At 46.5% G+C, this 24,337-nt stretch overlaps 1 protein-coding gene across 2 annotated transcripts in view; it reads right to left on the bottom strand.

Moving 5' to 3' along the window:
• ERN1 (endoplasmic reticulum to nucleus signaling 1) overlaps positions 1-24,337 on the bottom strand; it is an 81,917-nt gene that overhangs the window by 13,335 nt on the left and 44,245 nt on the right. For both annotated transcript variants that reach the window (XM_023652216.2, XM_070226058.1), the window contains exons 5-17: positions 20,789-20,861; positions 18,265-18,387; positions 14,276-14,377; positions 13,170-13,431; positions 11,800-11,878; positions 10,595-10,760; positions 7,114-7,232; positions 4,474-4,665; positions 2,926-3,193; positions 2,095-2,185; positions 1,597-1,786; positions 671-770; positions 211-410 (exon numbers count right to left, since the gene is read on the bottom strand). In XM_023652216.2, the coding sequence (XP_023507984.2) occupies positions 211-410; positions 671-770; positions 1,597-1,786; positions 2,095-2,185; positions 2,926-3,193; positions 4,474-4,665; positions 7,114-7,232; positions 10,595-10,760; positions 11,800-11,878; positions 13,170-13,431; positions 14,276-14,377; positions 18,265-18,387; positions 20,789-20,861 (1,965 nt within the window). The remainder of the gene's footprint in view (positions 1-210; positions 411-670; positions 771-1,596; positions 1,787-2,094; positions 2,186-2,925; positions 3,194-4,473; positions 4,666-7,113; positions 7,233-10,594; positions 10,761-11,799; positions 11,879-13,169; positions 13,432-14,275; positions 14,378-18,264; positions 18,388-20,788; positions 20,862-24,337) is intronic.

The raw sequence follows: 24,337 nt of genomic DNA, 5'->3' as shown, positions 1-24,337 counted from the left end.
GGAAAAAAATAGTCAAATGCCCACATTCGCCCCTTTCCTTCATCTGAACACGAGACAATTTGGAAGCCAGCAGGGTGCTCTTTGTGAAAGAAATGTCCTTCTCCAGCTAACATGTGCTCCAGCCCCCAAGGCTTGAATTTGGAGGCTCTCACTCCCGAAGACACAAGAGGCTGGTTCTGCAGGTCTCAAAGGTCTGTGCTCATTACTCACAGGGTTTTCCTTGCAGTCTTCGCTCAGCATCTCCGGAGCGATCCAGCCTTCTGTGCCAGGCACTCCTGAACGGCGGCTGAAGCTATGCCTGCCCACGGCCAGTTTCTTGCAGAGGCCGAAGTCGGAGATCATGGCCTTGATCCTGCCATGTGCGTTGGGCATGGAGAGGAGAATGTTGTGAGGCTTCAGGTCTCTGTGAACTAAGACAAAACTTCAGATTAGCCCAATATTCACCCAGAGCAACATCCGGCCTCCCTCTACAAAGGGGCGTGCACCCTGCTCAGGCTGCCAATAGACCACCTCTGAAGGTTCTGGTTTTCAACTGTGTAAGAGGCCTCCTCAAATTCTGATACAACTTGCACACCAGCAATGCAGCAAAGAGCTCTGATAGAGGCGAGGCACAGCTGAGCACGTCTGTCACCCACCCAGGGCCGTGGCCTCACAAAGGGAAGCCTCTTACCAATGTTGAGGGAGTGCAGGTGGGCCAGGCCCGAGGTGGTCTGCTGCAGCAAGGTGATGGGCTCCAGGCCGAGGTGGGCAAAGTCCTTCTGCTCCACGTACTGCAAGAGAGACGACGGTGAGGTCAGAGCGCTCAGGACTTGCCCCCTCAGCGTGCCTTCTTTCTGTTTTTTTTTTTAAGGGATTCAATTTTATTTAGGAAAGTCCTGCCTGCAGCTTTTTGCTTTAATTAACATTTGGTATTGGGGCAACTCATTTTCTTTGATCATATTTTAAGAAAGAAATGGGAAGTTTTACAGACAAGATTCTCTGTCCAAATACATATTTTCCAGCAGACTTTCTCCTCAAGTTATAGGCTACCTTAAACAAACAAGCCTCCAAGTTACTAGTTTACAGTGAGAAAGACAAGAGGGCAAGAAACTCAAGTTCACTGCCTCATAGAGATCAACCTACAAATGAAGCCAAACGACAGTGAAATAGGTTCATGCTGAGCCTGGAACCTGAGCAAAAGGAGTCTGCTGGATCCTAATGACTCAGGCCATCAACTGATGAGCACCCTCCAAGCCCACGCCAGCCCTGACCAGCCGCGGGAAAAGGGACCGGCCAGGTGTCCTGGAGGCCAAGAGGGACAGAGATGCTACTTGCAACCTAAGACTGCCTCACACATGCTGAGCGGACCACCCAACTAAAGGTGGGATGATAAAAATGCTCTACATTTTGACTGTTTGTGGTTAAATGGGTATATACTCTTGCCAAAATGCATCAAACTGTACATCTAAAATGAGTACATTGTACTTTAACTTCAGTAAAGTTAATAAAAATAAATTAAAAAAGAGAAATGGGCAGCCCCTAAAACCATGCCCTAGTTGCCAGGAGAAGGGAAGTTGCGGTGCGAGGCAAAGCTGTTGGTGACCACTGGGCACCCACCTCCTGCAGAGTGGCTGCACACAGCTCAATGGCAATGTACTGGAACTGCCGGTCCCTCTCAGTGCAGAAGTAACGGATCACGTTCGGGTGCTCGTCTGATTCTCGCAGTAGCTGGACCTCACGGTCTGCGAAACTGAAACACTCAGGGAGGATCCTCTTGACTGCTACGTCGCGGTTGTCAAACATGCCCCTGAAGGACAAGGAGCAGGGGTTGGGTTTGGAGGTACAAGTTTGGCTGTGGAAACGAGAGGAGACCCGTGGACCCCCGGTGCTCCTTCTCCAGTGACGCAGTGGTCACCTCATCAGACCCACAGCCCAGGGTGCCCTGACCAACCACCAGGTAGCCCTGTGGTCATCACTCCTCTCCCTGGAGGCAGAACTCCTGTCTTGGTCACTGTGATGACCCTGCTGTGCCCCTGGAGCCTGGCATGCCACCTGGATTGCCAACAGGCACTCACACATGAGGTGGTAAGGCACAGGGCTCTCCAATCCACTCACCGGTACACAATTGTGCCCTCTGCTCCGTGGCCCAGGACATCCTTGGGACAGAATGAAATTTTCCCAACTATCACCATGCTGGTTTCCTCATCTGAGACAAAACAGGAAAGAGAAGAGGTTGTTTTAAACAAACAACCTGAACATCTTGAGGCTGGAATGGCCACTAGCTTCCTGAGCTCCGATGAAGAGATGGGATCTCAGAGGCTCTAGGTCCCCAGTGCCCGGTAAACAAGAGCTGGCGGGGTCCACTCCGATTTACACCCAGGGCAGCCCCCTGCCTCCTAGGCCTGCCTTTTCATTACTATGAGAATGTATGTCTTCCTGAAGACAAGGGTTCTCTACAGATCCACCTAAAGACTTGCCCCTGAAACATTCAGGAAGCGACAGTGATGCGATGAAGAGACCAGGAGCATAGTCTCCAGCTTGAGACCAAGGACTCTTGAGGTCTCTTGCACCAGCTCTGTTAATCCCCTCAGAATATTGGCCCTGACAGGCGGCCTGAGCCACCCTCCCAGAGGAAAGTGGGCCAATAGTTGTACTTCTATACTTGGCCTCTGGCTGCCTCGGGAATGTTCTCAAGCCAGATGATCAGTGCATCTCTGGTCAGCAGTGATTCCCAGCCCTTGCAGAGCAAGACGGAGGGAGGGCGAAGAGGCCATTGGATGGGGCAGAAGCCCAGACCCCAGAGTGAGAGTTAGGTGAGAACTTGGTAAACCCTTGGGAACGCACTTCATAATCCCACTGAGACTCCAGGAAGCACACAGTGCTTTATGGTTCTTGGGTAGTGTTCAAATGAAAAAGAAAATAGCACCAAATAACAACTCGCTTTACCCTCGTCGTCCTGCTCCAGGAAGGGGCTGGTGCCAGCCTTGGAGGCAGAGCCGGTAGAGTGGAGCGAGTGGTTGGAGGCTCTGGGGGACGTGCTGGGGCTGCTGGTGGCTGAGCTCTCCGAGTACGGGCCGGATGAGTCCAGGAGCTCGGTGTCCTGAACCACATCTCCAGGTGGGTGGAAGGGCAGCTGCTGCTGTTGCAGGAGCTGGATTTTCTCCAGTTCCTTCTGGAACTGTTGGTGCTGAAGCTGCTGCTGCTGATGCATGCTCTGGGAGGAGAAACACACATCCAGACAAGTGCAGCCCATCCCCCCAGGGCAACAAGCAGGCTAGAAAGGAGAGGCTCCCCATGGCTAAGGAAGCAGGTGCTCTTTATACGACCCCACAGGGTGGGATGAGACCAGCAAACAGGCAGAGGAGGCAGAATCGGCTCAATGACTGGAGGTCTTTGTGCCAGTTAGACTTAGAAGACCCAGGCTTGCTGTCTACTAGGGCTATGCACTTGATAGAGGCTAGTGCACAGATGTCAGCAACCCAGAGAAGCAGAGGAGGCAGCTGGGCTTAGAACCTAGCAGCCATGGGTCCATAGCCACGCAGTCAGGATGTGACAGAGCGGGACTGAAACGCGGGGAGCCTGGCCAGGGTCTCGCTCCCCCCACTTCATCACATTACCTTCCCCACACCCCCACCCTCCTCTCAATTATTCTGAAAGTTCATTCCGTCACAATTTGAAGTGGCAGTGATCCGTGATTATTACTAGCCTGGCTTGGGAAGGTGACTACAGGAACGGGTGTGTAGCCAACAATCCACTGGGAGTTTTCCAGCACGGGCTCTCTCCCGCTTTCTCTCTCCTAACCTTGGGTTGAAATCCTGGAAATGCCATCTATGAGCTGAGTAACCTTGGGAAAGTTAGTTAACTTCCCAGAGTCTAGTTTCTTTATTTGTGGGTAGAGGATAAATAATAATAACCTTATAAGACTGTGTGGGGTAAAAAATAAAAGAATGCAGGTGAACACATGTGGACAAATGGAAAGTGCCATAAAGGGCTTGTCATTCCCATTCCCGAGCGTTTGTGTTCTAAGGCAATAACATTTCAATGCTCTGAGTAACTTCATTAGGAATATTCCTCTAGCATATTTTATCCAACCCACAACCTACTCAACTACGTAATTTTAGCTTGCTTACTTCCAACTGGAAAGTCGAAGGAATTACCATGCCAACTTTTTCACTCTATCTGATATCCCTAACAGGCAGTTTTTAAGAAAAGAAAAAGAAAACAGTTAACTATTCAAAATGATCTGCAAGCAAGGTTTGCAGATCAGTTTCTACCACCAGTTAAACTAAATGTAAGTACAAAATTGTCCTTTCTTGAGAAACTAGTGTCTCTTTAATTACAATGTTTTGGAAGATAAGCAAATACTGGCTTTTAAATGTGAAAGGAAACATATCTGCTTGTTTGCCATTTTTGTCCAGACCTCACCGACATCAGGTGATGGGCACAGGAGTTCGGACACGTGCGGAAGAGCAAAGGGAAGGGGTTGAGACTTACTAAGGGGTAGGTGATGATGAAGGCCACCCAGCCGATGAGCAGGAAGGTGCTCAGGATAATGGTGGCTATGTCCTTGAGCATGGAGTCCACGGGGGCCTCAGGCTTGGCGGGGGCATGAGTGAACTTCTCTTCCACCTCCTGAGAAACAGTGGTAGGCGCACTTTCTGAAGTTTGGTCAACCAGGTTGATAACCTGTACGGGAGAGAGTGGCTACATCACTGCAAAGCTTCTAGCCAGGTAGAAATGTGCCAAAGGATCAAGAGAAGCAATGACTATTTACAAGGAATGACTACACCGTAAAACGCAGATTTTTAAAAAGCCCATCTAAAGATCACAAAGCCAGATAATTGTTGCCTTTTTCAAAGTCATTGCCTTCAGAGGCCACACATCACTGCAGTGATATTATCATTACTCAAAAACAGTTTTTAGAGCAATACTTTTGAAAGTGCCTTCAGATTCTATATTCTTTTGAAAATCCTCATTGAAGGCAAATACTTTCTCCTTTGATGGTAGATTTGATATTTGGGAAAACGCTGAAACCATCCATAACAAAGTCTGGTGAAAAGGTTAGTAGTCAATTTGGTAATACCATTTCACATTAGATCACACACACACACACACACACACAGTTATAAAGTAATAAAGCAGCTTTCTTACACTGCTTGTAAACTTTCAGTGCGACTCCAAAAACAAAATCATTTATTCAACTATTCCACTATTTTTCAAAGTTTTTGAAACACATCAGAACACTTTGTTAAAGAAAATTTTACTTAGAAGCCCCAAATTAAATTGGATAAAAGTGGAGCTTCTGTCCAAGCTCTTCAGAATCTCTAGGACTTCAGGAATAGTTCAGAAAAATGCGTTGATTTGTTCTCGAGCATGCAGTGTTCCAGATGCGCTGTTACTGTTTGCCCAATGAAACGAACATGGCCTCGTTGGCGAGCGCAGGGCTCGGCATCCCCCCCAAGCTCACCCCCTTCACCCCTCCAGACTTCTGCCCATGAGGACCTTCTCTCCCACTCCAGCTGCCCCCTTCCCACGTGTACGGGGGGGTGTGGCATGGCTGGTGTGTGACAGGCAACTGACTAATGTTTCTGAGTGTGTGACCAGGGACAACGCTCTTTTGATTACATTTGCTCAAGTATGTTTGTTTAAAAGTTACGTCTTATTATCATATAAACGCACCTCAGAGTATTTTAATGGACTTTTAAAAGACTCTGTTCAAGACCGGACAATTATATATGAAAATTTCAACTGTGGCTATCTCTGGGTGTTAGATTAAGGGTATTGTCTTATTCTTCAGGCTTTTATTTTCTAAGTGTTCAATAACGAATACGCTTGACTTTAATAAGATCAAAATAGATCAAGATTTTAGGGCACCAATGCTATCCAAGATCACCGTTTTAGGACTCAGTGCATTTCCCTGACCTGGCTACCTCCAGAGATGAGGGACAACATAGATACTTTGCCTGGGAATCGTAAATGTCCACATGATTTTCCTTTCCTTTCTCTCTGGATAAAATGTAAATCTCTAAAGTGAATTCATCGTGATTGTGGTCCTCACCTCAGCCAGCCTCTCCTCTGACCCTGACCATAGCCCAGGGCCCTTCTCAGCCACCCAGCCCCCTATGGCAGGGCCGGAGGAGCTACCAAGCCTGAATGGCCCTTGGACCCCCACCCCCACCCTACTGGCCTGCTCCGACTCCTCCTACAGAGCCACTGTCCAGCCGTCTCCACTTGCTCCCTGCCCGAGAAAGCAGCCCCACATGGGCAGAGCAATGGTCTCCCCTGTCCTCTGGTTTCTGATTCGGAACCAGGAGATGAGACAGAGGGAGGAGAATGAGGTCATGTTCTGTGGGGCTGCTGACTACCTCAACTGAAGCTCTAGGATCCTGGTCTGGGGCCCTCTCCACTCCCTCTGCTCCCACTTCAGGCCAAAGCCTGCTAAGAGAACCGCTGGAACTGTCTACTGTGTGAACAGTCCCTCTATTAAACTCCCCTCAAATTATCCTAATTTGGGTGGCCCTCTGTCTCTAGCTGAGACCCTGACTACACACTGTATCCCCCCAGGGCTGCAGGAAGGTCACCCAAGTCAGAACCTCACGGCAGCTACCTCCTAGGTAGGCCTCCCTGCTGCCCAACGCTCCACTGTGAGGTTGCCCTGGGTGTCTGCCAGACCAAGCCTCCGCCAGACCAAGCAGCCAAACCAGGCCACTTTCAACAGGCCACTCCTGGTTCCATAGAACTTCAGGTCTCCCCACTTCCTCTCTTTGTCAACTCTTCACTCCGATGCCAGGCTTGCTCAAGGCTTGGTAACATGCTTCCTCTGGACCCACGTGACCCCATTTCCCACTGCTCCCTACCTGGTAGCGTCGGATCTGGTCAGGCCTATCTCCTCAGCCCTAGAGCTGCCTGTCTCCCACCAGGCCAAACCCACCCATCAGTCCTACCGCCCTTCCCACAGCTTCACCAGTGCTTCCCCGCCTCCCCGTTGGCCCCTAACAGTTTGTCGTTTGCTGCGGAATCCTGTGCATTCTCTTCCCTCGTGAGTAGACCACAGGCTCTGAAGGCAAGGGCAAAGGCTTATCCCCCAAACCTGAGATGAAGAGCCAGTAACTAACTGTTCGCCTCCCCACTCACTTCCTCAAAGCTCTTTTTCTCCGAATCGGCAGGAATCACATTTTCCCGATGTTTGGGCAGATTGTTGGGGAATCTCTCCAGCATCTTAGTAGACGCAGACAGTGGGGTTTCATGGTGTCCTAGGAGAGGAAACAAAACTTTTAATGAGAACAGTGCCCATGCGGCAGCAGCACTCGATGCTACGCTTAGGCAGCAGTCATCACGCACTGAAGGGTCTACAGGGTGAACGCTCACATTTGTAAAGTGAGAGAAAATGAGAGGCAGTTACCAGAAAAATCTCATCAAGACAGAAATTTTATTACTTGATGCCATGTATACAGTATTCTGAATCTCATAATGAGGAGCAAAGAAGCGTCCTTGTCACGAGAGGGATCAGGATGTTCAGGATACGTTCAGAGCGAGACTTGTGTGGGTAATTCCTAGTTTAGGCTGTACGCTGCTGAAGCTTTAGGAAGCTTCACTAGAAGTTTAAGGAGTTCTCCCCTCAACGCTTTCCCTCGTAACATCGCTCCACTAAGGGTATCAATTCCCATCTTGGTATTTAAATTGCTCGGGTGGAATTCTATTCCCATTATCTAAATGTGAGTGTCCGTCCTGGGAAGTGGTGAATTACTCATAAGAGAGCAACAGGACGTATTTGCTAGATGGGTAGGGGGTCAGAGTTCTCTCAGTGTTCACTCACTGTTCTCTACTATTTCAAGACCACCTAGTATTCACTACACATGTATTGAGCATCCATTCTGTGCAAATTACTGTGAGAGAGACAAAGTTGAATAAAATAAGGAACTGGGATTTGATACTGCTTGATAATCTGTTTAGCTCTAAAATTAAATGACTCCACATACACCCAAAAGAGCCAGTTCACGCTCTCAAGCACACTGACAAACTTTCCTTTTTATTCTCTCACTGTGATCAGATCTCACCGTATGATCTTTCCATTGTCCTCCCAAACCTATCAAAGATTCTATGATGCAGATTGCCAAGACAAAAACAAACAAGAGCTAGTCCAAGCTATGTACATTTCTTGATCTGGAAAAACTCTCTTTAATTCCCTATCTTTAGGTCAGTTCTCTATCTACAACACAACATTGTCCTTTAAGCGAAACCAAATTTGGTTTTGAACCGCCACTGGTTTGCCATTGTCGGCCAAAGAACACCCAGACATGCTTTGCCACAGAGCAGGAGTTCCTCATGTGTGGTCTGCCGGCTTCAGACCTCGACGCAGACATGCTGATGGGGCCTAGGGGTCTGAATGCGACTATCTCTGGGTACCTCTAAGGATCACTAACAAGAGACCTTTGCTCTAAGAGAAATCAGGTGGCCCTTCCGCATGCCACCTTGCCCTGTAGTGCCCTGCCTGCGCCAGCCCCAAAGCCGGCTTTTAGTGCTCCGAGTCCTCCCCCTCCGGTAGGGCATCTACCAAGTCTGCTGTGGAAGTGATTAGCCTGAATCCCCAATTCCTCCTGTAGTTCTTATGAACAAGCGTCTCCCATCGCTGGGCCTTTAGTAAAATCGTGCTGCACACTCTGAACCAAGTGTTCTTCAAAGGTAATCATGAGATCCTGAAACATCTCTGTACAAACAGTACCTGGTCTTAGTGATGCATCTGTCTATCATCATGTATGTCCAGGCTCCAGGGCAAAAAGCACGGGCCTTGCTCTGGACCTACTGCATCAGGATCCAGGGGTCACGTCTGTCTAACTGACAAAGCTCTAGGTGAAGCTGAGAGCACCCCAGTTCAGGGCCACTGCTCTGGGGGAAACCACAGACCACGCCACGTAAGCTAAGTATACTTGTTTTATTTTCAAGATTACTGTGAATGTGGGGATATCCTTAATGTCTTCCACAAAAACCAAATTAAGGGACACAGCTGGACGGAAAAGAGCACATGCTTTCTACCTGTGGCCCCCAGTCTACACCAAGATTGTCAAGCAGTCCCACCGCCTTATTCAAAAATGACTAGCTTTGGGAGTGCCTCAAGAGGGACTTCAGAACTGTGGGATGCTTCCCCAATTACTTCTTTACACTTTGTTGGGCTTCTCAGTTTTTTTACTTGCACAACTTTTCCATTTTAAAAGGCTATTATTTTGCGACTGAGCCATGAAGACTTTTTTCCCGTGTTTTTTACAGTCTCACATACACATTTCTGTAGTTCCCAGCAATCTTTTCACTTCTCAACCACTGATAGGTAGCTTTTGTCCCCTTAACTAGTACATAAAACTAAGCAGTTTTGTAATTTTAACGACCTCTGCTCATCAGCTATTTTTCCTCACCATGGGCCCATTCACGTATGATTTCCAAACTATTCTGTTAAAAAAAAAAAGTAGAATTATTTTATCTTCTTTGCCCATTATTTGGTAAAAATAATAACCAAAAGAAAAATGGTTATGAGGAGTCAGGATGCATAAAGAAGAACAAGATTTGGATAACTACAAAGGGAACCATCAACGCTCCAGTACAGCCAGCCTCCTCCCTGCAACCCCCAGTTACACCCCATCCATACCCCAGTGGCAGCAGATCCTGCTGCCTCCTGTGCCCCATATCTCCCAAGCCGCTCCCATCCCCTGCCCAGTGCCCCCAGCCCTACCCTCTCTCTGCCTGGTACCAGCGGGGCACCAAGAGGGAGAATGGGGAGGAGAAACCTCATCAGCCCATGTGTGTTCCGGGCCTCCCACTTACCTCTTGCCCCACCTGGAGCTGTAGCCTCACCTCTTATCACCTCTGGGGCTGGGAGGCAGAATTGGGAAGGCGGCACAGAAAGGGCAAATCAGATTCAAGAAGACTCTGTCCTGCTCTAATTACTTGGGACACTTGCCAGACACATAGCTCCTCTCACCTCTGACTTCATTTGTCACACTCACTGTGTCATCTCAACTTCTTATCTCTCTAGCTGATAGGACCTCCAGTTCAACCCCTAGGCATTAGTGATGGCAGCAACAATGGAAGAGAAGGGAAAAGGGACCTCGCAACACACACTCAGGACTTCTGCTGTGGTTCCTTGACCCAAGTCCAGCCTCTCACTCTCCACCACCCTCAATGGGTCTTCACCCCGACTCTCATGCCTACACCAACTCCAGGTGAATTCTTCCATAGAAATCGCCTCGGTTTCCTCAACTATAAGTGAAAACAACAAGGGTGTCTACCTCACACAAGGTCATTGTGAGAAATAAGGAAATACATTCTGAAGTGCTAGTGCCAATGCCTGGCACATAACTGACAATGTGTCAGATGATTGCACAAAGTTTACTTCATTTAGTACTTAAGTTCTGGAACATTAGTTAAACAATTTTTGAGAACTGACTTGGTAACACAGCTACCTTGTTTATTTTCCTTGGGGGTAAAAATGTTCCAAGGTCTGAAAGACTAACTTGGACATGAACTGAGCACAATGCAGAGCTGAGGACTGTGACCGGCAAGGTTGGCTTTTGCCCACCAGGAGGCAGCACGTCGTCACCTGAGGTGAGGAGACACCAACTCTTACCTATCAGAAGCCAGTAGTTCCTCAAGTAGTTGAGCTTGTTCTTCCCTTTGAGCCCAGGGTCAAACTTTAGGTCCGTGCTGGGTGTGATCACACACTCCCCTTTGTCCCCAATGGTGACACCATCGGTCTGGGGGCCTTCCAGCAAAGGAAGAGTGCTGCCTCGGGGCTGTGAAGACAGAACTGGAGTGAGGCCTGGGGGTAGCCCTTGCAGGCGAGAAGGAGACCTTCCCTCTGACAGTCCTAAGTGCTGAAGGGACTGCCATACCTCCAGGTTGAGCTGGTCCAAGAGTCAGAGCAAGACACAAGGCCCTAAGATCAGGCAGAAGAAACTCTTCCCTCAGGATGTGACAGTGCTGCACTGACGTCTTTACCATGGACATCTTTTTAAATTCTTATTTCTGGGAACTGGGGAATAGGAAAGATGTGTGTGGCATTCCAAGAAGCTACTGTGAGTAGCAGATATAAGTGAAAGAGAGTGCAAGGGTATCTACCAGTCCACAAGTGATGCAACTGACAGGTGGGGAGTGAGCTCCAGCCGTGAGCCCAGTGCTAACTGGGGCACTGCTGGGGCTGCAACCGAGGCAGGAACCACCCTGCTCACAAGTGCAGCTAACCAACTCAGCGAAAGACAAGAGATGCCAACCAAACAGTAAGGACCAAAACAAGCAGCCAGGATCATGATGCCTCAGACACTCAGAGACAGAGCGCTGGAGGCAGGCTGGCAAGATCGGAGGAGACTCGGATAGGTCACAAAAGAAGGGAAAGGATTTGAGTAGGGAAAAGGAAGAAGGGGTGAGGCTCAGCCTGAACAAAGGCTAAGAAAGACGAACAGGGAACTTTTGGAAATCAGGGAGAAGATGCACTTGGTTGGCAACTCGCATGGAGACACCAGCAGTGTGGAGGAGGGGCACCAAGGGAGTGGATGGACGAGGGCCATGAACACCAGCCTGGGAAGCTTGGACTTGAACTCGGAAGCAAAGGGGGATCACCAGGGCTTCCTAGGCTTAGGAAGCTGCTTTTGCCACACATCCCTCCTCATCAAGTAGAAAACTGTATGTGTACAAGATGTTTTTGAGCATTTAAGATCTGTGTCTTGCTTTCTTAACCAACAGGATATTTATATATGATTCAAAGGCATTCTTTGCTAGAACGGAACAGGAGCAGTTAGAAGGCTGCATGTGTGAGCACCCCCGTAGTGGACTTACCACAACAGCGACCCCCTCGTGTACCATTGAAGGGGAGGCATAGAGGCTGGTAGAGTATTTCCCAACATACAGGGTGGGCCTAGGAGAAAAACAGATACATGCATTCCAGTCACTTAATTTCTGGATCCCACAAAAGGGGGCTTTTTGGAGAGAAGTATCACAGCCCCAAATACCACCCACAGGAATAACAGATTAACCCCCTAGCACTCCAAGCAGTGGGGTGTGAAGGCCAGGGTACCGCTCTAAGAACCAGGAGAACTGGACTGCAGGCCCCAGCTGTCACTCACTGCCTTCAAAGCATGCACAAATCACCTAACTGCAAGCTTTGTTTCCTCATCTGCAAACGGCATGGCTGCGCTAGACCATCCCCAAGATGGCCTGCAGAAAGGACTACGTGCAATGATCATCCGGGAGAGAACGAATGCGTGCAACCACCACAAAGCCTCTAAGACAGCCCTGGCCAGCACATTTGGACAACTGAGCTGCCACCAGAATCACCACCATTCTGTCTTAAGGATTCTTAAGGATTCTAGAAGTTCTACAGAAGCCCTAAGAAACAGTCAACTGCTCTAACCTGGATGCCTAAAGCAAAAGGAAGCACAAGAAATTCCAAACTGGGTGAGACATCAGGTCCCCCGGCTAGCTGCTCCGGCCCTCTGGGGCATCAAGGAGCAGGTGGGGGGTTGGCTTTGTCTGTGGAGTCAGCGTGAAAATGCACGGGCTGCACCTCCAGGCTCTTCTGGTTACCGTCAATAGCAAGTTTGGGCTTGGTCATCTACTGAACCTCTCTCAGCCACCACCTTACATTTGAAAAGTGGTGTACAATTTAGACAACACTTTCACGCACGTTATCTTATTTGATCTTCTCCACAGCTCTGTAAAGTGGGAAACTGAGGCTCAGCAAGGCTAAGTGACCTGTTTACAGGTGGGGATGGAGAACACAAGCCTGCCGAGTCTTAGACACACACACACAGTAATACTTTTTTTCCTGATTTTTAGGACTAATATAACTAAAAATAAATAAAATTTAAAAATATAAAAATTTAGAAAATACAGAAAGTTAAAAGATAAATACATCTATTATATTCCCACCACCTGAGATATATCCAAATTGTACTGGAGTTATATTGGCAGTCTCTTTCCCATCCCCACCGATAATTTTAATTAATTTATTTAATATTCAAGAATTCTGAAGCATCAAGGGCTGCCCCCCAGTTATTACATTTGAGCCAGTCTTGGCTCTTTATTCCTCACAGCTTCGGAGACCTCCCACCTGAGCCCTGGCCCCCAGCACATGGTAAGCCACACCACGGCAGGACCAGACTGTCAGGGTCACAGTTGCCTCTTCTGCCCCAAGTTCCCCAACTCACGTCAGCTTGCTCTTGGCCTCCGTCTCCTTGGGGAAAGGGTACTTCCACTTGGTGATGCGCCCCACCTCCCCAGACATGAAGGTCAGATAGCGCAGGGTCTCCACAGCAACGTTGATGTGCATGACCTTCCTCAGACCCTCCCGCTGCCAGACATAAAAGGCCACCACAGGGGAAGCATAGTTTTGGATCCATAGGACATCGCCAGATTCACTGTCCACGGTCACCACCAGCCCATCACCATTGGACACAAAGTGGGACATTTCTGTAGAGATGAAATAAACAGAGCATGTTGAATCTCACCCCATCTTGAAACCACATCCTCTCCTATTCTGGCAAGTTGCAGTCAGCCAGCTAGAGGAAACAAGACTTCTGGAGTATTCTCAGATCTCCTCTGAATAACCATACTTGTTTCCATTGAACTCACACAGGCTGTACAATATCAAGACACTGGGAGCTGCCTGGCTTATAAACACAGACAGGACCACTCTCAAAGGCAATTGACTTGGTGACGTTCTTTAGAATTCTATCCAATTAGTGACAGTAAATACTGAGGAGAAAGGAGCCAGTGGAGATGCCTATGAATCTGGCATTTTCCAGCAATCGTTTCAAACCTATGGGTTAAGCTCAAAGTCAGAGCTGACCACGATACTGCCCACATCTGACACAGAGGAGATCTCTGTCAGACTTCAGATACCAGTGTTAAGATGGTAAAATTGGTTTTCAGTCTTCATTTGAATTGAGGGAATGTCTACTAGAGAATTAACTATGGGATGACCACATTTAGGGAGTGGGTTGTTAGCATCACAAGCTGATGTTTAATTCTGCTTCCTGTGGGCTTGTAGTAAATTCCTCCGCGACACAGAGAGACTCCACAAAGTGCGTCCTCCCTCTTCTCAGGCTAAACTCGCCACCACTTTATTTGGGTTCCCCTCCACACTTCTCACCCAGGCCCCTGCCTTCAACATTGACTGTTTAAGAATTTACTATGAGTCCATGGAAAGTCCAGATGCTGGTGACCAAGGGAAAATCCAGCTTTCTGGAGCAATCATTTCCTCATAGGTCACAAGTACCCGCCTGACCTTGCAAAGCCACCGGGCAGCACTTACTGTAGTCCATGTCGTCCTCAGGCAGTGAGGCTGCATAGTCGAAGTAGGTGGCATTCCACCGGAGCTCACGGGTTTTGGTGTCGTACATGGTGATGGTGTACTCTGGAGAACACACACCAATCTGTTACCCGGAGCAGCCACGGCACCTACTGAGGCACTGACCTTATCTAAATTACAACAGACAAATCCTCCCTAAATTGTGTGTAAAGTCCAGGCCCTCCATGTGGAAGGAGGAAGGCCATCTGAAGGAGCACTGAAGTTTCAGACACATGAGTGCACCCAGCTGACAGCACGTGGAGCAGGGACAAGCCACCCTCGCTGAGCCCTTGAACTCATGACTCACAAAATCAGGAGCAATATCACAGTGTTGTTTTGGTCACTTACGTTTTGGTGTTGTTTATTATATAGCAATAGACAGCTGATATTAGAAATTGATAGCTAGAAGTGGGATGGTGTCATAACAAAAACCTAAAACATGTGCTACTGACTTTGGACCAGGTGGCAGATGGAGGCTGGAAGGTCAACGTGAGACTTAAAGAGCAGTGAGGAAACTGCTACTGGGAGCTGAAAAGGGATGGCACAGGCTATGTAGTGGTGACACAATTAGTAAGACTACTGCTTGCAGTAACTTGGGAAACAGAAAGAAAGGACCTAATGAACTTGTGGGTCTGGCTAAGGAGATTTCCAGGCAGAATGATGAAAGTACCAAATGGTTTCTCAACTTTGTACAATATAATGCAAGATGGATAAGCTATAGAAGAAATCATTCTGTTTTCAAGCTGAATAAAGAGGAAATATAGAGGGTCTAGGACGGATGCTCCAGCTGGAAAAGATTCTCAATGTAAAAAGTGGCCTCAGGGTCAAGATGAAATCAAGGGTGAAGCTGTAAGACCCTTCTTTGAGACCTCAGAAAGATTTAAGGTGGTACTTTACAGATCCTCTGCTAGGTAAGAAGGTTCTAAGAACTGTAAGAGTGTTGTCCCATGGCACAAAGTACAGAGATTTAATCTAATGGAGTAGACTATAATTTGGCACATAGGAAGCCCACAAAGTTTTTAAAGGAGTGATATTAGCATGGAGCAAAAGGACCAGAGATAGTTAAAATGGAAAACAAAAAAAAAAGCCAAAAAACAAAGGCCTCTAGATATCTAGCTTTCAACAGACAAGGAACAGACTGAGAAAGCTACAAAACACTAACCATATTTCTTATGGAAAAGAAAGGACTTCTCAGAGGCTGGGACCAAGAGCTGCTGAGAACAATATATTAGGGAACTAATCCCAGAGGGCAAGACTAGGCCCTAATCAAGGAATCTTCCCTACCTTCAGAGTAGGGGAAGCTGAAAACATGCACCTGGCTGGATTCCAGAATCACTAAGGACCAGTGACTGACATGTGCCTCTCTCTCCTTCCTTTTTTGAATGGGAATGTTTACTGCAGCTCTGTCGGTCTCACCATTGTACTTTGGGGGTGGGAGGTGGGAAGGAGGAGAGGGATAACGGTCTCTTTAATTCACAGATCTCCAGATCAAGAGGAGCCTTGCCCACCTCCAAACCTGATGCAGATCACAAGATGCTGGATTTTGAGAGGGATGCTGTGACTGGACTTTGGGAGTCTTGGGAAGGGGTAAGTATATTCCGCATGTGAGAGGGTTGTAAACTATCGTAGCCAGAGGGAGGACCTGGTAGAACATCTGAAAAGATCACCACCACCAATTCTCCCCATCCTATAATGTGCATGTCAGTTTTCCCATTAAGAGCCTGACTCTATTTCCCCATCCCTTGCTTCCGGGCTAACCTCGTGACTTGTTTTGACCAAGAGACTATAGCGGAAGTGAGATTCCAAGATTTCCGAGCCCAGGCCTTAGAAGCATTGTAACGTCCACATTTACCCAAGAGGAGAACCCAGTCCCCATGTAAAGAAGTCCAGGCTACCTGTGTAGAGTTGAACCAAAGTCCCAGACATCTGAGTGAGCCCTGCCAACGGCATGTAGAGTAGAGATATCCATTCCCTTCCTGAATTCCTGACCCATGGAATCGTGAGCAATAAAATGTTGGTGTTTGAAGCCACTAAGTTAGGGTGGTTTGTTATGCAGCAATAGATAACGGAAACAACAGCTTTCTACACCCACGCACACACTCCACCTAATGTCAGAGCAGATCCCAACTCCTCAACCATCTCAAATTCTACCTGAGAACCAAACAATATTTATTCCTGGGTGAAGCTGGAACCACTGTAAGGCTTTACTTGATGGAAACAGTAAACAAACAAACCCTAAGTAGTCACTAACGTTGGGGTACTTGATTTTTATCAGGGGCTGGGGGCAAATGGAGAGCTCTGTCGTCTAATAGAGACCTGCCCCCTATGCACAGAAGAGCCTAGCCAGCTTCTACAGGGCCCAAGATTGGTCTGACTCAGTTTTAGAAAAGCACTGTTTTCCACAGCACCTGAAGGAAGGTGATCTCTTTTTTAAAGCCTTGGCTACCTCGATGTTAGACCTAAGTTTAGTGCTCAATTGTAATGATTTCATCCTAGGTTTCTGGCATAACTTTTCCTTTTAAATGTTTTCTTGTTTCCCCTTTCAGCGCTATCTTAACTGTCCATCCCACAGTTTTTATGGAGGATGGTATATGTCAGGTGCTACACACACAAAATGAATAAGGCTGATCCCTGCACCTATCCCCCCCTTCATGCGCTCCAACATCTAAGCATCTGCTACACGTCAGCACTCTGCCTGGTGTGGAGATACAGCAGGTGCACAAAACCAAGTCCTGCCCTCAGAAAGCTGACAGTCTAGTGGGGGAGTGGGAAAATAGGCAGGTACGATTTAGAAACATGGAGTGACAAGTGTTAAGAAGATGAAGAAGGCTGAAAAGAGAGGAGATAAAAAGTGGTGTGGTGAGGAGGGTGCTGCTGATGCCTGTGACGAGCCAATGACAGGCAGCGAGATGGTGCAGGGGGTCAGAACTGGCACCCCAAAATGTGTCTCTTTGCCTTGATTATTTTTAAGAGCAAAATACTCTGAAAGAAACTTTCACCTTCCCTCTAACTGCCTAAAAGAATTTAAGATAAAAGGCCTGTCCCCAGGACAGGCCATCCCCATAGATAACTCTGGGTATCAGGAGACTGTGAGGGTCCTTACTAAGCTCATTCTTATTAAAGTTCTGTTTACCAAACATTTGCTTTTCCATCTCCATGTGAATTGCCTTCTTCCCCTCTGAAGTCCCAAACCACTACCCCCAACATCCTCCTTTGTCTTTAGCTGAAGATGGTATTTAAGGTGGCAGCTTTGGCCGGTTGCTCAGTTTTCCTGGGTTTCTCCCATGTATACACATTACAAAGCTTTGTTTGATTTTCTCCTGTTATTCTGTCTTATGTCAATTTAATTTCTAGACCAGCCAGAAGGACCTAGAGGGTAGAGGAATTGTCTTCCTCCCCTACAATGGCTATTACACCATCTAGAGAATGAAGCCCAGAGGCAGAGACCCATGAGGGGGCTCCTTCAGGTCCTTTTTGGAAACAAGCAGGTTATACATGACAAAAGGTTCTGTCCCTGACTGACTGCCCCAAGGAACTCAAGGGTGGGTTGGGAACTGTTTAAGAGATGCAATCACCAACCATCCTGAACCAGATCAAGTCCCACCACAGAGGAACACCTGTGACCTTTGCCTCACTTTTAATGCTAAGATCTCCTCCCCGGGAGGAGCTTAGGCCCTATCCCATAACCTGCAGTGTGTGTGGAAGCATGTTTTCCAACTGAGGCTGCGCTAGCGATATTCACCGCTCCCTTTTGAATACTCATTCCCCATCTGAAATAAAAGGCCCCTGCTTTCCCATGTCCGGGGACAACCAAGAGTCTGGAAACTTCTTCACATGGCCTCGTATTTGCTGCAAATAAGTTCTACTTTGTGTGACAACTACTCCTGGTAGAGAGTGATTCTAACTTGCCAGGAGGCGAACTCATTTTTGGTTCAGTAATAGTTCCTTCTTACCTGTTCGCCCAAGATACAGAAGAGAGGTTGATGGGCAGAGACTATCTGCAAACGCCGATGACAAAGTCTGCTGCTTCTCTCCGGTTAGAAGGTCAACAACATACCAAATGTCCTGCTTTTTACCTGAAAGGTCACAAGGACACACCGTGGTTTACACTCGTTCTACATGGAAAAAACCAACACTGCCAAACTAGCAGCCCAAGGTGGTCTCTGGGCTGAAATTCTTATGGTGTCAAAAACATTTCTGTGATGCTCCCAGGGTGACAGGTAAATGGTAATGTGAAGATAATAAAACTTCTTGGGCCACTGGATCTTATACTAACTTAATAACCTAATCATGGTACAAAAATTTCTCCAAACCTAATAACTCATAGATCTCACTGCTTTGATTAGTGGCCTTAAATATGAAGTCTGGCTGTAAAATGCAACCCTTTTCCCATAGACTAGGATCTACATAAATACAGAAATGTACCCCGGGGTTTATCTCTCTGGCAACCATCATGCATATATCTCAACATCTCTACTAAGGAGCCTTCCTGTGAAGAGCTCTCCAATGACTGTTTATGACTCTAATTAGCTGGTACCCGTGACTGGGTAGCAGAGTTGGTTGCAACCTGGTGCTAATGAGGCCAAAGTTATCTCAGCCCCTGACACCAGCCAGTAAATTATTCCCCAGCCACATGCCACACCCCTCACCTCGGTCAGCTGATTAAAAGGTCTGAACAGGTGGACAGCAGAGCCAAACAACACTATTAGGAAAACTCAAAGCATACGTATCTACAACACATACACCAGAGCATCCTGGTAATGGTGAGTCAGTAGCATGGGCCTCCTCTCATCTGAAGGCCAACACATTCACTGTGATGTGTGCATTTCTGTTTTGTAAGGTATGGCCTCTTCTCATTTGTATCTTCCTTACTTATTGGCCAAGTTTCCTATCTGAAGGGACTCTTGGAAGCAGAGTACTGAGATGCCAGGAAGATTACGGGGCATTTAGAATTTGCTAAAGCTACACTTAGTTCTAACAGATGTAGCATACATGCCTAGTCCACACATGTGAAACTTGTCCTTCTCAAAATGTTCTGTTCTCAATGATGAAATCTTAATATGAAAACGATCTGAAGGTAGAGTGAAAACCTCACCAAACAGCTGTGACCATGATCCCTTTCCATCTGGCATGGCACCCCTACGTTATTTCAAGGACCGTTACAGTCTGCATAACTCAGCTACCACTTTAAGGGATGGATTGGGCAACTGCCACAATTTTATTTTATTTTTTCTATTTTATTATTTTATTTATTTATTTTATTTATTTATTTTTTTTTAAGATTTTATTTTTTCCTTTTTCTCCCCAAAGCCCCCAAGTACATAGTTGTATATTCTTCGTTGTGGGTCCTTCTAGTTGTAGCATGTGGGACGCTGCCTCAGCGTGGTTTGATGAGCAGTGTCATGTCCGTGCCCAGGATTCGAACCAACGAAACACTGGGCTGCCTGCAGCGGAGCGCACAGACTTAACCACTCGGCCACGGGGCCAGCCCCCAACTGCCACAATTTTAAACATGCTTCATGAACTCACTTAAGAGGGTACCACACAAAGATGATGGAAACACAGTATCTTAAATGCACCGTAAGTGATGATCGCTGGCAAAAGCTGAAGACCAGACAGAAAACAGTGACACAGCTGGTCAGAAGGGGGTCCAATGGGGCTGGGGCATGGCCCAGAGATGGGGAGCCTGTGCTGATCACTTCCTCTGAATCTCTAGGCTGGGGGCTTCCTCCTTCTGAAGGTGTGGAAGGAAGCAGGAGCCCCAGGGTCGCTAGAAAAACTTAAAATTCAGCCTGTACTTGAGCCCAGAAATACACAGAAAGCTCCCGAGGCACGAACAGGCAATGAGCACTTTCAGTTCCTCAGAAAGAAAGCCGCTGTATAAACACAGGATATTATTACTACTAGGATGTCAAGATAAATACAGTTCTCCTTTGTGTTATTAATGCATTTTTATTGACATTTTGGCAGCAACATGGTAAAAGAAAAGCAGGTGATCTGATGCTTTGAAAGATGTGATCCCTGGTGTGAAGGCAGCTTATCTAGGCAAGCTGTTAAATGCTGTTTTTATCCAATATTCTGATAGCAGGAAATACTAAGAAAGCTCTATAATTAATAGGCAGAGCCTGGCTTCCCTTTCTTGGCTCAGACTATTGCATTCACTTTAAATTTCACCCAATTGCTTCTGGGTATGTTGCAATCTTTAAATGGCAGGGGTAGGTCAACACAGCAGCTAAAAGCTTGTTAAATGAGTAACCATATTAACACTGTCGAGTCTGCTCCCAAGAGGGGGCAACCCTTTCTTAATTGGTCAGCTGATCCTGACGTGAACAAGCACAACCAAGGCAAGAAAGACCTTTCCCAGAAGGGTTGGTGGGGGAGTGACTGCACACCTCTCCCAGACATGCCACTTTCCCAGATTCTGGGGCTCATTTCCAAAGAGATCAAAGTACCAGTGTTGAAAACAGGAACTCTTACCCATGTAGAGAATTCCATCTGAACTTCGGCATGGGGATGCCTGTACCAACTCTGGGATGGTAAAGGGAAGTTTCTTAAAAAAACAAACAAAAAAAAGGCAAAGAAAAAAAATAAGTTAACCAAGTCTTGTGCAATTATTACAATTTTACTGCACAGTCTGTTTCTGTTGCTCAATTCTCCTAAAAAGAGAGAAGCATTGTTGACGGTAGATGGAGTTTTCCTAACTGGAAACCAAGGAGAAGAGGTACCCCAGGCTTCCATATCCACTTTGGGCAAGCACTTAGCTCCCAAGTCTCTGTAAACACTAACTCCTTTACCCGACAAGCCCCTGGAAGTCTCTTGTCCAGAAAGCTTCTGGGGACAACACACACCTTTTCTGCAAAGACTTACAAATGTGGAGAGTTACACAAACTTTGAAATTCTAAAAGGGGCAGAAAGAATTCTCCTGTCTTGGAAAACTGACCTAGAGCTGGCTAGATTGAGTAGAATGACAATGCTTTTCAGAGTGGCAGTGAGCCCTGAGATTAATTCTGAAGAGAAGCAACCTCGGTACCAGCTGAAGCTTCGAGGGAAATGAGAAGTCATCATTATGTGGGCAACACAGGAATCTGAGGTGGAAAGAGAAGTTTTGATGTTTTCTTTAGTAAATAATTCTCTACTGAAAAACAGAAGAAAATCGAGCCTTTTGGTATTAGAAGGAAGTTATGGTTGGTGCCAGGAAAAGAAACTCAAAAGGAATCCACATGTTTCAACTGCATTTCATCATAAAACCGATTCTTCTGAGTCTACAGCTGACATCTGACAAGTTCTTTTGGTTAATGTTTGTTTCAGTATACTCTATTTTTGGAACATTCTGTGTTCTTGAAACTGTTCTATAGATACCTACTTCTACTACATTGTTACCTTTTTCTCCAAGAAAGAAAAGCTCTCTCTCTAGCTTTGGTAAGCAGAACTTTAAATAATCAACAATTTGGACTTTCCCATTATCTCAACATTTTAAATGCCTTAGAAAAGGAAAAATGAGAGAGAGGCTGTAATGACTAGGTTTCTGCCACATGCTTCTGAGAATCAGAAAGTTGTTGCAAGGCTTCCAGTCTGGAGTCCTGTGGTGTCTGCTGAGTAGTGCTACAGGCCTCCTGATTCGGGGCCCAAGCTGGAACTCGTTGTTCCTGGACAATTAAACCCCAACAGAGGAAGGTGCGCACAGGATGGTGGTCAGTGCATCCTTTGGAAGTTAAAGCTCTTCAAGTCCCAAGTCCAACACTTGGAGCTTTGGCCTTGGGCATGTTCCTTCACCTCTCCAGGCACAGTTTCCACATCTCTAACATGGTGACAACACCTGTATGCCAGAGGGTTACTGACAGGTTCAAATGAGACAACTTACACAAATCACTCAACACCCTAGTTTCTCGCAAGCAAAGTGTTTAAGAAATAGAGGTTCTATTGTGGAGAAAAATGTTGATGGTGAAACACACACACGTCTACACAAGGTTTGCCCTTCTTCTCTCATCTGTTCCAGTCATAGGTATTCATAAAATAATTTAAAAATACCCAGATGAAAGCTCACCCAGCCACTATGGTCTAGACCAGTGGTTCTCAACCTTGGCTGCAAACGAGAGTCACTTGGAGGCTTTTATTTTGTTGTTGTTGTTGTTTGTTTTGTGTGTGTGTGAGAAAGATTGGCCCTGAGCTAACATCTGTGCCAATCTTCCTCTACTTCATGTGGGGTGCCACCATAGTATGGCTTGACGAGTGGTGCTAGGTCCACTCCTGGGATCCGAACCTGCGGACCCTGGGCTGGCAAAGCGGAGAGCGTGAACTTAACCACTATGCCACGAGGCTGGCCCCAACTTGGAGGCTTTTAAAACTCTCTATTGAAGCAGAACATCCACAGAAAGCACACGTAAGTGTACAGCTCAGTTACATTTTGCAAAGTGAATACACCCATGTAACCAGCATCCAGATGAAGAAACAGAACATTTCCAGCACTCTGAAAGCCCCCTTCTTGCCCTATCTTCCAATCATAAGCCCCCAGGGTAATCATTATCCTAACTTCACAACAGCATAGACTCGTTTTTCCTGTCTTTGAGCTGGATTTAAATGAATCATTCAGAGTGCAGCCTTTCTTGTTTGTCACCTTTTGTCCAACTTTATGTCGGTGAGATTTCACCCATGTTGGTGCGCACAGTCACAGACTGTCTGCCCTCATTGGCATAGACTACCGTAATTGATTTATCCCATCTACTACTGACGCTATTTGGGTAGTTTTCACTTTTTGGTTATTACAATGGTGCTGCAGTATATTTGGGTTGGTGAACATATATATGCATTTCTGTTGGGTGTGTAACCTGGGAGGGGATCACCAGGTCACAAGGCTCTAACAGATACTGACAAACAGTTTTCCAAACTGGATGTAACAATGTGCACTTCCACCAGCAGTGTCCAAGAGTTCTGGTTGCTCCACTCCTCCCCAACACCTGTTTTCTTTTTCCGTTTTTCTCATTTTAGCCATTCCAGTGAATGGGTAGTAGTAAGACACTGTGGATTTTATTTGCATTTCCCTAAAGACTAACGAAACTGAGTACCTTTCCATATATTTATCGACTATTTGGATATCCTCTTTTGCCATTTTTCTATTGGGTTGTCTTTTCTTTTTTTTAATATTCCATAGGAGTTCTTTATATATTCGGAATATGAATCCTTTGTTGGATATGTCTTCGCAAACACACAGTGGCCTGCCTTTCTTAACGGTGTCTCAATGAAGAAATATTCCTAATTTTAATATAATCCAATATATCAATTTTTTCCTTTATGGTTACTGTAGGACTTTTCTTTTGCGCGCTGTTTAAGACATCTTTACCTACTCTAAGGTTATGAAGATGTTCCACTACTTTTTTTCTTAAAGTTTTGTTTTATATTTCAGGTTTAGATATGCAGTCTATCTGGAACTAATTTTTGTGAGTCTGGTGTGAGGCAAGAGTCAAGGTTTTCTTCCATGTGGATATCCTAATTGACTCAGACTGTTTATTAAAAAGACCATCCTTCCCCACTGCACTGCAGTATCACCTTTGTCATAAATCAGTTGAGTGTATGTGAGGGCCTGTTTCTAAAGTCTCTTATCCGGGGAGCTTTTTAAAAATCCTGATGACCTAGATGAATTCAATGGAGACTTTTGGAATTGGGACCTAGACTCAAAGTTCTCCAGGTTATTACAATGTGCAGCTAAGGTTGAGAACCACTGGTCTAGCTTCTCAAATGGAGATGGGAACGGAACCCCACACGTCCCCCTCACGAGGGCATGTCTGTTGCACGGTGGGCAGTGTTGCAGACTTACTTGAGAATCACTAGTTAGAGCGAATCCTGTTACTAAAGGAAGTATTATACCCTTCCAGTGTGTTGTCTACACCATGAGAACCTGCTGGTCTGGATCAATGTTTCTGAACTCTGGCTGCCATTTAAAAGCCCATCTGGGAAGCTGTGAAATGATATTGATGCCCAGTCTCCACTCTAGACCACTTGAATCAGAATCCCCAGAATTTTTTTTAAGCA

This window comes from Equus caballus, chromosome 11 (assembly GCF_041296265.1).
Source record: "Equus caballus isolate H_3958 breed thoroughbred chromosome 11, TB-T2T, whole genome shotgun sequence".
Classification (NCBI taxonomy): Eukaryota; Metazoa; Chordata; class Mammalia; order Perissodactyla; family Equidae; genus Equus; species Equus caballus.
This window is presented reverse-complemented; position numbering and strand designations above follow the sequence as displayed.